We start from the raw sequence: 14,214 nt of genomic DNA on the forward strand, positions 1-14,214 counted from the left end.
ATATTAGGCTTAATAACATTAGTAAATTTTTTTTATTAAACTTGACATGGATACTGTCACATCCCGGCCCGGGGTCCACCACATCCCGGGCCTGCTCCACCACCGTAGCACGATATTGTCTGTTTTGGGCCCCGACTACGCCCTCATGGTTTTGTTTCTGGGAACATATAAGGAGCACACCCCTGGGCGATGTGGAATCTTACAGATACATTTTAAAATCAAAGAAAAAAGAATGTACCCATATAAGTTTAAAAATAGATTAGAAAAAAAATTGAATAGATTTTATATAAAAAAAATGGTACATTTTACATATAACAAATTGGTATATTTAAGAATGAGTACATTTTAAGATTAAAAATTTGAAAAAATTACATGAATGGGTACATATAATTAGCTTGGGTACATTTGGCAAAAATAAAAAATGGGTACAAATAAATTTAAAAAAAAAAAGAAGGTACAAATACAAATAAAACTTTAAAAAATATGGGCACAAAAAGAAATTAATATATGGGTACAAATTAAAACTGAAAAGAAAATTAGTACAAATTATAAATGGGTACAAACTAGAACTAAAAATATGTGATAAAAAATTTAGTTATAAACATAAATATACTAATTGTAACATTTTTAACATTAAATGAATATATTTAGAAATAAAAAATATTTTATTATTGAAATAATTAATGATGTTATTAATACCTAAGGAGATTGATCAAAAATTAAAAATGAATAGGATTTTAATCAATGAAGTAGTAAAAAGAATGATGAGAACCTAATTTCTCCTTACATTTATTCTATATCACAACGAGATAATTCTTCGATAATAAAGCTATGTCACTACCTTAGTATTTCACAAGGTATTAATACAAAATTATTATACATCGAACATAAGACCTATATTTAAGTGAAAACAACTTCTTCTAGTTGAAAATTATTCATAAATTAAAAATTTTGAATGCATCATTCAATATTGAAACAATACAAACTTAATCGAGGTCCACTAAGGTCTATTGGCATATTTGGTATATGCAATCATACTTGGTGAGAAATGTGTCACAAATGATGAGATATGAGATATATGTTTTGTGGTCCAATATTCTAGTGGATATGGTATTCAGTTTCTACTTATGCATCATGATTTCAAACTCTCCCCTCTCCTTAATTATTGTAATAATTTTGAACTCTTCCACTCCCCTTAAAATATAAAAATAAATAAATAAAAATTGGCATATGAGATATGTGGCGTTTCAGTTGGCATTAGTGCATTGGCGTTTCAGTTGACATTAATTAGTGCAATGGATTTGCACTTGTATAAGAAGTTTCAATGTTCTTATAAATTATGGCCAATGGATTTGCACTTGTATAAATTTATAATGATGAACTCACACACTCGCACTTCGAAACACACTCCCGCACGTAAAGTGCATGTACGATGTACTTTAAAAAACTTAATACGTAAGTAATGTTCAAAACTCTCCATCATTCAAATTAATGTAATAGTTTCGAAATCTTCTCCCTTCTTTGTAATTGTTATTGGCATGTGCGCCATTTTTTCCTTCGCCGGAATTTTCTCCATTCAAGTAGAAGAAAAAGAAAGTAGATCACATTAGATAAATAAACCTCGAGTGCAACTAGAACCTAGACAATCAAACATGAACACAAGAAGAGTTGTCAAAGGTTGTGACCTGTTCAAGATATTGATGTTTCATAGGCGAGTGTGCTAAACTAGTAATAACATAAGTTTGTATTCTCTATGAATATGATTCCGTTAAATATGTGGACAAAAGAAAGAAAAAAAAGAGCTACAAATATCTTCAATAATAGCCTTCAATAATGCATCTATTTCGAATGGTATGAATAAGAAGCTTTGAATCTTCAATCTCTCGTAAGAGATTATATCGAGTAGAGACTTTATGTGAGTTTGAAGAGTATATAATAAGAGTGTGGTGACTGTTGCGAATGTGGAGAGAAGCCATCATTGGAACCTTAAGGGAGAGAGTGAGACTCTGGTATGAGAAAAAGACATGCGAATAAGATGGCCACGCAGACGTCCAACACGAGAGAGGCACAGCTGGAGCCGCCGAGGTGGGTATGTAGGTTTATGAGCTTTGACCAACGACCGAGAATAGCGTAATCTGAGAGTGAGTCGTCATTTATTGCTACAGTCCGAGTGGGCCCCACTCCGTAATTCCTAATACTCCAACTGGTCCATGTCATGGCTTGAGATTTCAGTTTGGTACTTTTCCACTTTGGTTGTTTAATCACCAATCACCCACTCATAATTAACTGATAATTTCTGTTAATTAATCAATAAGATGAATAAGGTTAATTACTTTATGAACAAGAAAACATGATTGTATTGTACGTTTGATTTGAAGAGCTTTTCACTTTTATTTTTTGCGTTTGGGAGTTTGAGGGAGGATAATATATTAGGACCAACATGATCCTCTCTTGATCCTTTTGGTGAGGATTCTGGAAAGTCGTGAATTATGTCCGTTCATCGTACATTATGCGGTCAATTTTTGTCAAATACTGTTTATGTTTATTTTTAAATAAAAATATTTAAAATGATTTCTGATCGCATGATATACGATGAACGAACAAAATTCACGGATTATCGGGATCCTCACAAAGAGGATCGGGACTCATATTAGGATATATCTTGAATAATCACCTTGAATGAACTTGTCCCTTTCAAAATCCCCCACCCATTCATTTTACAATTGTCATGGATTACCCAATTATGATGAATGAGTGCGTGTTGAGTAGTGGTTAAGAATGTACATGCAATTATAGATCCATGTTATCATTACAAGTAAGGTAAATTGACATCACTCACCCATGTACCACTCACAAAAGTTGTTTAATCGTATATTTTTATACTTGCAATACTAAGAAAGATAATGTCGAACTTAAAATGTTTAACACATGACTTATCGTTTTTAACCAATTGAATCATAAGTCTTTATGGCCAATTTTTTAAGAAACAAATTGGATTACTTTAAACATAAAGATAGTGGCATTCCTCTTCACAATGAAAAATCTTATTGATGATGATTTTAAACCAGTTTATTCTCTCACTGTTAAATATAATTATATCATATTAACTTTATTATATTAACAAGGGAGGGGAGATTTTCACTTTGAACCTCTTCAAACATTAACAAGAGGAATGTTTTATCAAGAACTGATTTATATATGAAATAATGTCCTTTCTTCACACAAATTTATACAAGTCAATATTCTATATATCTTTCTTGATCTCTCTAGCCATTCTATGTTGACTAGCTAATAGTTTCATTCTCAATAATTGGTAGTAACTATTAAATTTGCACCACTAAAATAATCGTCTTTAAGGGGATTAGGGATTAGCCTCAGACAATCTGGTTGTAACTATTAAATTTTTGTTTTTCTACTTCCATGCAAGGACTTGTGTTCTTAAACCTATGTTCTTATATTTTGAATTTTAAGATTTAAGTCTTTGCATTAGAGAAGAAAACATTGGACTTTTAAAACTTATATTTTGAGTTTTGATTATGTGCATTGAAAATTATTGTGCTCAAAATTCAAATCTTATTTTTCTTGGATGAATAATATCTTTCTTGTTGGCATAGGGTCCATCTTAAACTCAAATTTCATATTGAAAACCAAATTTAAATCTTATTTTCAAAAAAAATAAATATAAATTTTGTCTCCCGTAAATTGGAAATGATCGACTTCATATTTAGACTCAAATATAAGGTTTGAATTCGTAAACCGATTACAGCTAAGGGTGGGTTCGGTACGGTTACTGTACCAAAACCCTTGTACCAATTACCATACCAAACTTTCAATTTGGCAAAATCTATTACTATTACCGTATCAAACTTCAGTATACCGAAGTTTGGTATTGCCAAATAGTTCGGTTGACATGGTATGACAATGGTAATTGCCACTTTGCTTTGGGACAAAATTTGTTTTTGTTTTTTTAACCCAATTCAAGGGCAAAACTTTTTTTTTTTGGGTACCTTTATCTCATGCATTGTAGCCTAAATTCATCTATTATTTATCATTCACAATTCACACACACACAATAATTCAAATGATGCATCAAGATTCATGATGAAAATTAAGTTTACATTCCAAATAGAAGTTACGAACCAAAACAAATAGAAGTTAACAATCCAAATAGAAGTTAAAGTTTCAAACCAAATGAAAATTGGAAATAAACTTCAAAAAGTAAAATTCATTGATCAATTCTTCAAGCTTGATATGTCGAAGCTTTTGGAGGTGACATTGAACTTGTTGAAAGATTAAACTTGTGTCAAACCTACATTACAAACAAAGAAAACATATTAGTAGCAAGAAGAATTAAAGTTGAAAACCATTTAATAACAAATTTACTAAAAAGTTTAAAGCATATCTTACTTGTTTTCACTTCTTCCATTTCCTTGTTAAATTGAAGCATATCTTCCGTTGGTTCCTTGTTGAAGTTTACTTCATCCACCCTAAGCCAATCATTAGTAGACACTAGTACCTCTATCATTTTAGGAGTCAATGATGCCCTAAAAGGATCCACAACCCTCCTCCCTAAACTAAATGCATTTTCACTAACAACGATAGAAGTGTAGATTGCAAAGATATATTTGGCTATTTGTACAAGAATTTGAAACTCTTTTGTGTTTGATTTCCACCAACTCAAGAGATCAAAGTCACAAACAACAATGCTAATATAAGTAGGGTTTTATTTTCAAATTATTGGAATATTATAAATATATATACATATATATTATAAATATGTGTTCTATATTATATTTTTGGCACGATACCGTAATATTGTGGTAATGGTATCTATTACCAAACCGTACTACAAAATTTCGATACGGTATAACACCGTACCATTACTGATTGACACAAAAAAATTGATACAAAATCGGTATAGTACAATTGCAATTCGATTGGCTAATTTAGCTAAAAGATCCACCCCTAATTACAGCCAAAAGAAACATCTCATTATCCATTCTTTATTTGTCCAAAATCCAACTCTACATGTAACCTGGGATTAAGTAATTTTTTGGGCCCCAGTAAATGATCAAACCCCAACAACAGAAGGTGAGCATTAAAGTAAGAAAAAGGAAAATCCCATGTGGCAGGGGAATTGAGAAGTCACTATCTGCCACGTGGAAAAGTACGCCAACATGGTAAAGCAGAGCAGTGCCAGTTGGGCAGCTTCGGGAAGGAGTTGGGTATGTCATAGGTCTATAGCTCCCTATTGGTCTGATTTGGGAGGGACATTAGGCATAGAGACCAATAATAATCCAGGTTGTTCGGAAGAGTCACGTCACATGGTGGTGCCCCCCCCCCTCTCTCTCTCTCCCTCTCCTGACTGACTGCACCTTTGATTTTGTTTATTTAGCCAGCAGGCTATACTACAACACGACACGCATTCTCCTCGAGATGTAAGTTGTCCCTCCCTTTTTAAAATAAATTTAAAACTACACCTTAGTATTACAATTTATTAAAATTCTTCTATTTATAAGTAAAAAATTTTAAATTCAATTTTCGTTAAAAGTTAATTTGAACTATATTATTATAAAATTAAATTCACTCCTTCCCAAATAATTACAGTTGCTGAAAAAAAAACTAGGTAAATAAACTTGAAACTTAATTTTGTTGACCCATGCCAAAATGTTGCTCGGCTTATACCATTAATTAACCATGTGTTTCTTTTTTGGTCAATTAACCATGTGTTTAATATTGGACTCCTTGTATCCAAATAAAAATACAACCATTAAACACGTATAAAAGGATAATACTAGAAAAATCAAATTTGCATATTAAATGATATGTTACTAATAGAAAATAAGTATGTTAATTGATATTTAGTTAATAATTTAGTCATCAACAACCACATCATTAGGTTTACATTTTGGTCTCTCTAGCATTACCTTAAAATCTTTTACAAAATTCGTGTAATAATCATATCAGTTTTTATTTTTATAAATTAAAATTTATTTTGTAATTACATTTGAAAACTGGAAGTTTTTTTTTTTAGTTTTCAAACTTTGTTTCAATTATTAGTTTTCATATTTGTGAAAACTAAAAAAAACTAAAATTAGTTTTCAATCAATTTTTTACTTTAAAAAATATTAAAATTAAAAACGAAACGGTTATTAAACTATCTCATAATAAAACAATAGGATGTTTGTAGCTCATATATATATATATAATTATTTACTTTTGAATCTTGATATTCTCTGTTCGAATTCCTCGTGAATATAGTTGTTTTTACTTACTAAGTAGGTTGCTCAGCAAATTGTGCTAAATAAAGTCATTCATTAGGAAGATATCGTTGGTGTTGCTGATGCAGCTAGCAACGCAGACTTGACATTGTGTGTATATAATCACTGGTAGGTGTTTTTGCCAAAAAAAGGTTTATCAGAAAACATGTATAATGTATTTGGATAGAGTCCTGTCAGAAAAAAAATAATAATAATAATTAAACAAAGTTAGGGACAGGATTTAATAGTTCACATCCCACTTAGCCAATTGTATATAAATAAACCAGCTGAAGTCTCTCCGTTTAAAGAGAAGCTGCGAGCTTTCCTTTCCTACCCCTTGTTTCATGAATATAAACGTTAACGCGGACGCTTCTTCTCATACTTCCGTGTTCCCGCCGCCTGTTTCACACCATCCCTCTGTCTCTCTCCCTCTGCCTCCGAGTGGTCAATGCGAGTGAAGGAATCTCATAAATAAATAAACCCATAAAAAATTCTCAACCTTTTTCTTTTCTTTCTTCAAATAAGAAGAAGAGACAGAGTTATTACAGAGTTTCTCAGCCTATCAATGGCGAAGTCGAAGAACAACAGCACCACCAAGAAGCTTTCTTATTTGAATTCATAAATCAATTATAGCTATGGGTGGGTTCGGTACGGTTACTGTACCAAAACCCTCGTACCAATTACCGTACCAAACTTTCAATTTGGCAAAATCTATTATCATTACCGTATCAAACTTTCAGTATACCGAAGTTCGGTATTACCAAATAGTTCGGTTGGTATGGAATGACAATGGTAATTGCCACTTTGTTTTGGGACAGTCTGTTTTTGTTTTTTTTTTTAACCCAATTCAAGGGCATAACTTTTTTTGGGGTACCTTTATCTCATACATTGTAGCCTAAATTCATCTATTATTTTTCATTCACAATTCACACACACAATAATTCAAATGATGCATCAAGATTCATGATGAAAATTAAGTTTACATTCCAAATAGAAGTTACGAACCAAAACAAATAGAAGTTAACAATCCAAATAGAAGTTAAAGTTTCAAACGAAATGAAAATTGGAACTAAACTTCAAAAAGTAAAATTCATTGATCAATTCTTCAAGTTTGAGATATCAAAGCTTTTGGAGGTGGCATTGAACTTGTTGAAGATTGAGCTTGTGTCAAACCTACATTACAAACAAAGAAAACATATTAGTAGTAAGAAGAATTAAAGTTGAAAACCATTTAATAACAAATTTACTAAAAAGTTTAAAGCATATCTTACTTGTTTTCATTTCTTTCATTTCCTTGTTAAATTGAAGCATATCTTCCGTTCGTTCCTTCTTGAACTTTACTTTATCTGCCCTAAGCCAATCATTAGTACACACTAGTTCCTCTATCATTTTAGGAGTCAATGATGGCCTAAAAAGGTCCACAACCCTCATCCATAGGCTAAATGCATTTTCACTAGCAACGATAGAAGTGGAGATTGCAAAGATATCTTTGGCTATTTGTAAAAGAATTGGAAACTTTTTTGTGTTTGATTTCAAATTCAAGTCACAAACAACAATGCTAATATAAGTAGGTTTTATTTTCAAATTATTGGAATATTATAAATATATATATATATATATATATATATATATTATAAATATGTGTTCTATAATATTTTTGATACGATACGATAATACTATGGTAATGGTATCTATTACCAAACCGTACCACAAAATTTTGATATGGTATAATATCGTACCATTACCGATTGACATAAAAAATTTGGTATAAAATCGATATGATACAATTGGTAATTCGATTGACACGTTAATTTGGCAAAAAAATTCATCCATAATTACAGCCAAAAGAAACATCCCATTATCCATTCTTTATTTGTCCCAAATCCAACTCTACATGTAACCTGGGATTAAGTAATTTTTTGGGCCCTAGAAAATGATCAAACCCCAACAACAGAAAAGTAAGAAAAAGGAAAATCCCATGTGGCAGGGGAATTGAGAAGTCACTATCTGCCACGTGGGAAAGTATGCCAGCATGGTAAAGCAGAGCAGTGCCAGTTGGGCAACTTCGGGAGGGAGTTGGGTATGTCATAGATCTATAGCTCCCTATTGGTCTAATTTGGGAGGGACATTAGGCATAGAGACCAATAATAATCCAGGCTGTTGGGAAGAGAGTCACATGGTGGTGCCCCCCCCCCTCACCCTCTCTCTCTCTCTCTGCTGGCTGCACCTTTCATCTTGTTTATTTAGCCAGCGGGCGACACGCATACTCCTCGAGATGTAAGTTGTCCCTCCCTTTTTAAAATAAATTTAAAACTGCACCTTAGTATTACAATTTATTAAAATTCTTCTATTTATAAGTAAAAAATTTTAAATTCAATTTTCGTTAAAAGTTAATTTGAACTATATTATTATAAAATTAAATTCACTCCTTCCCAAATAATTACAGTTGCTGAAAAAAAAACTAGGTAAATAAACTTGAAACTTAATTTTGTTGACCCATGCCAAAATGTTGCTCGGCTTATACCATTAATTAACCATGTGTTTCTTTTTTGGTCAATTAACCATGTGTTTAATATTGGACTCCTTGTATCCAAATAAAAATACAACCATTAAACACGTATAAAAGGATAATACTAGAAAAATCAAATTTGCATATTAAATGATATGTTACTAATAGAAAATAAGTATGTTAATTGATATTTAGTTAATAATTTAGTCATCAACAACCACATCATTAGGTTTACATTTTGGTCTCTCTAGCATTACCTTAAAATATTTTACAAAATTCGTGTAATAATCATATCAGTTTTTATTTTTATAAATTAAAATTTATTTTGTAATTACATTTGAAAACTGGAAGTTTTTTTTTTTAGTTTTCAAACTTTGTTTCAATTATTAGTTTTCATATTTGTGAAAACTAAAAAAAACTAAAATTAGTTTTCAATCAATTTTTTACTTTAAAAAATATTAAAATTAAAAACGAAACGGTTATTAAACTATCTCATAATAAAACAATAGGATGTTTGTAGCTCAAATATATATATATATATATATATATATATAACTATTTACTTTTGAATCTTGAAATTCTATGTTCGAATTCCTTGTGAATATAGTTGTTTTTACTTTCTAAATAGGTTGCTCAACAAATTGTGCTAAATAAAGTCATTTGTTAGGAAGATATCGTTAATATTGCTGATGCAGCTAGTAACGCAAATATGACATTGTGTGTATATATAATCACTGGTATGTGTTTTTGCCAAAAAAAAAAAGGTTTATCAGAAACCATGTATAATGTATTTAGATAGAGTCCTCCTGTCAGAAAATTAAAAAAAAACTTAATTAAACAAAGTTAGGGACAGGATTTAATAGTTCACATCCCACTTAGCCAATTGTATATAAATAAAGGAACTTTAACGAAAAGCTCCCGGTACTGTTCACTTTAACGAAAAACCACATTTTTACATTAAAAAGTCAATCTTGATACTATTCACTTTACCCTTTATTTTGTCCTTATCATTAAAACTCAAAGTTTTCAAGCCTTTTTCATTAGTTTTCTTATAAATAAACCAGCTGAAGTCTCTCTGTTTAGAGCGAAGCTGCGGGCTTACCTTTCCTACCCCTTGTTCTTTCATAAATATAAACGTTAACGCGTACGATTCTTCTCAGGCTTCCGCGTTCCCGCCGCCTGTTTCACACCATCTCTCTCTCTCTCTCTCTCTCCCCCTCTCCCTCCGAGTGGTCAATGCGAGTGAAGGAATCTCATAAATAAATAAACCCATAAAAAAATCTCAACTTTTTTCTTTTCTTTCTTCAAATAAGAAGAAGAGAGAGTTATTACAGAGTTTCTCAGCCTATCAATGGCGAGGTCGAAGAACAACAGCACCACCAAGAAGCTTTCTTATATTTCAGTCCCTTCTCAGATTATCAACTCTCTGTCTTCCTCTTCTCTGCAATCGCTCCTCGTTTCTCCCAAGAAATCTTCAAGGAGCAAAAGCAGCAGCTGCTTGAGCTGGCTCAGCAACTACAGGACCCCAAAGTTCTGGGTTTTCTTCCTCTTCCTCTTTGGAATTTTTGGGATGCTGAAGCTGGGATTCAATCTCGACCGTTTAGTCCCGTACTCTCCATACCCATGTTCCACAACTCAGCTCCATGACTTGGTCTCCAATAGGTACTTAAAATCACACATGGGTTTTGCTTCAAACGGTGAAAACAGCCACCAAGTCGAGGTTTTGAGCGAATCCCAGCCGTTGATTTCGAGTGGGGTTTTGCAATCAGAGGTGGGGGTTGAGCCAAACAGTGGGAAGGTCGGAGAGGAAGCTGATGGGAGTCAGTTTTGGAAGCAGCCGGATGGTTTGAGGTATCGGCCGTGCTTGGATTTGACGACGGAGTATAAGAAAGCTAGTGAGGGGATAGTGAAGGACAGGACTAAATACCTGATTGTTGTGGTTTCTGGTGGGATGAACCAGCAGAGGAATCAGATTGTCGATGCTGTCGTTATTGCCAGGATTCTTGGAGCTGCTCTGGTGGTTCCTATTTTTCAAGTTAATGTCATCTGGGGAGATGAAAGGTATACAATGTTGCAACTCAACTCACATTTTTCTCACTAAATTACTTGCCTTTTATTGGATTCAATGAGTTCGTGTTGTTGTGTATCATGATTCATAGAATTATGCTAAATTATTATATTTCCTTTTTAGAATGGTTTATTATCCGATTCCGCCCCCACGAATAGTTAGGATTTGTTGTTGTTGGTTTATGAATAGCTTATGTTGCAATATATTTGCTTAGGAGACTGAAATTGATTTTCTGTGTTTCGTTTGATGGGTGCAGTGATTTTTCTGATATATTTGATTTGAAGCACTTTAAGGAAGTTCTTGCTGACGATGTTCGGATAGTTTCTGCACTACCATCGACGCATATAATGACAAGGCCAGTGGAAGAGAAACGGACTCCTCTACATGCTTCGCCTAATTGGATTCGGTCTCATTATCACAAGAGGGTAAGAATCATTGCTGTCTTTGTGCTTGCATTGAAGCAACCCGGTTGTTTTTCCTAAATATTTGAATTAAGGAAATATGGAATAGAGGAAAAGATGCTTTAGCAGCTGTTTAGTTTGTTATTTGTGGGCCTAGTGACACCAAAAAAATTTTGTTTGGTTGTTTGTTTTTGCTGGTGCGTTCCTACGAAAAATGTCAGCTTTCTAACTGTTGTTCTCATATTTTAGTCTACAAGTGTTGCTACAATAGCATGGGAAGCCCTCAATAGCTCTAACTGTTAGAAATATAGTCTAACCATGCCGTGGTAACACAATTGAAGAGCCGTCCAGTCCAACCTTTGTGACTAAAATATTGTACTTATTATGTAAACCTTATGTGCAGACTGCAGATAAACTTTATGTGCTGCCGAACATTTTAACTATATAAAACAAATGACGATTTCAGAGTTTTCTGATCATGCTTAAGTCATTTTCCTTGTGTCTAATATCGTAACATGATTTTTTAACCCTGTTTATCGGTTTTGTTATTTGTGGTTTTACAAACGAATTTCCTGTGGAATTCCAATTGGCACTATAAATTATGCTAATTCCTCCTTTTCTGTGCAGATTAAAAGAGAAGGGGTTCTGCTTCTAAGAGGCTTGGATTCAAGGCTCTCTAAGGATCTTCCCTCTGATCTTCAAAAGCTTCGATGCAAGGTAATTCGCTAAATATGTTTATAATTTATTTTTGTATATGCTAGCTGACTTTGTTTCATTACAGAATTGGAACAAGGTCCTATAGACAGCTGACTGTAATCTCTTCCTTGTTTGACTTCAGGTTGCTTTTCATGCATTGAGGTTTGCTCCTCCAATTTTGGGAATTGGTAACAAGCTTGCGGAGAGGATGCGCAATAAGGGTCCTTACCTTGCGCTTCATTTAAGAATGGAGAAGGACGTATGGGTGAGGACCGGTTGTCTTCCTGGTTTGAGTCCTGAATATGATGAGATAGTTTACAATGAGAGGATACGGCGGCCAGAGCTCCTAACTGGAAGATCAAACATGACTTACCATGAAAGAAAACTTGCAGGTCTCTGCCCCTTGAATGCCGTGGAGGTGACCAGGTATGATAGTCACATTTAGGCATTTTAATTAAACCAAATAGATTCCTTTTTTTTTTGTTTGTAGCAGAGAGTTTTCTGACAAACCAAATCTTGTGTTTTAGGTTGCTTAAAGCTCTTGGAGCTCCAAAAAGTGCAAGAATATATTGGGCTGGCGGGCAGCCTTTTGGTGGAAAAGAAGCCTTACTACCGTTAATTGAAGAATTTCCCCATTTTTACAACAAGGAAGATCTTGCTTTGCCTGGTGAACTAGAACCTTTTGCAAACAGAGCTTCTGTCATGGCTGCCATTGATTATATAGTTTCCGAGAATAGTGATGTCTTCATGCCTTCTCATGGGGGAAATATGGGCCATGTTATGCAGGTATAGTTATTCGTTTTTGTTTTAGTAAATGTATATACTATATGCTAGATAAAACAATTAACAAATATGATCAAAATACATCAAGTTAACCGGTAATGCTTAGATAAATGCACAAAATGCTCAAAATAAATCTAGTGAAACAAATGAAATGCTTGGATAAATGCACAACTGATCTCACATTGTCAACTGATCTGAAATATGAGCGATGTGTCATTGAGGCCTTTCCAATTTGGAGCAACAAAAAGAAATATGTGTTGAGAAAATATGCATGGAAGACGAACAATATGAAATTATCATACTAATAGTTCTTTTACATAGTTTGCTTATCGAAATTGATGGAGACTTCACTTACACCAAGTTTTGTATTCTCTTTCAGGGACATCGTGCCTATGCTGGCCACAAGAAGTATATAACCCCAGACAAGAGGCATATGCTTCCGTACTTTCTGAACTCTTCTCTCCCTGAAGCAGAGTTCAATAGGATCATACAGGAATTGCACAGAGATTCCTTAGGACAGCCAGACCTCAGGAGTAGTAGAGTTGGAAAAGATGTCACAAAGTACCCTGTTCCGGAGTGCATGTGCAATGATACTAATACTCATTCGTACATGTGAGTCAATGCTGAAGATTTCGAGCACAATGCTAACTCTGCAATGGACCACCTAATCGAAAAATTGGAATTTCTCAGCAAATCCCTTGAATTTGAGCCTGCTGAAAAGTGGTTTGTTCTCCAGTGCAATGATGGTTCTTTGGATGGACGGTGATTTTAAGAGCAACCGCAGCATCACACTCATTTTGTGAGTTTGCTCACATTGTTTCTTCTACACTCCTTCCTTGGTGTACAAATTCAAGGGAGGCAAGACAAATGTCTGCTTATAAGACAACATCGTATAAGGTTCTGTGGAGAGAAACTCTGAAGCTTCACTGTCACCTGGATTCACTTCCGGACTTTCATGAGCAACTCAGCAGAAGGCGAAGGTCCCCTAATTCTTTAATTCTTTGTAGGAAGAATTCTTTTAGGATAGATTTTCCACATTTTGGTTCATTCATTTATTGTACCACGGCGATGTATAATATAGACATACGTGTATATAAGCATACTTCAAGTAATAAGCTATATATCTGTTTCACAAGCTCACATCATGTTGCTGTTAACATATTTTCCGGCTCTGTATACGGAAGTTGCAGCAGCGTCAGTTAGCGCTGAAATTTGTAACTTTCATGTAATGATCTCTGTACTTTGAAACAAATAAACAAGTAATACTCTGGACCTTAACCTTTCCCATTAGAGATTTGATATTACTTGTTCCAATCCGCAAATTATCTGATGTTACTAGTTCGAGTTGGGTGGAATCATGGAACAGTTTTCATCAGAACTTTAAGCACCCCATATTATTGATTTATTAAGGGCCAAATAGAATACATAAAGAGTTTTTACAACATCAACCTAAAATCTAGACAGAGATGCTGTTTGGAACACCGATTCCTCATCATC

The 14,214-nt window shown here is 33.6% G+C and overlaps 1 protein-coding gene across 1 annotated transcript; it reads left to right on the forward strand.

The window, feature by feature from the left end:
- The first annotated feature begins 9,811 nt into the window (after nt 1–9,811).
- Nucleotides 9,812–13,995, forward strand: LOC103438491 (O-fucosyltransferase 20-like). Its single transcript, XM_070825121.1, has 6 exons — nt 9,812–10,830; nt 11,094–11,262; nt 11,866–11,955; nt 12,077–12,360; nt 12,462–12,720; nt 13,097–13,995. The coding sequence occupies exons 1-6, from the start codon at nt 10,121–10,123 to the stop codon at nt 13,331–13,333; spliced, it is 1,749 nt and encodes a 582-aa protein (XP_070681222.1). The 5' UTR covers nt 9,812–10,120; the 3' UTR covers nt 13,334–13,995.
- Nucleotides 13,996–14,214: the final 219 nt, after the last annotated feature.

The sequence above is a fragment of the Malus domestica genome, chromosome 07 (assembly GCF_042453785.1).
Source record: "Malus domestica chromosome 07, GDT2T_hap1".
NCBI lineage: Eukaryota > Viridiplantae > Streptophyta > Magnoliopsida > Rosales > Rosaceae > Malus > Malus domestica.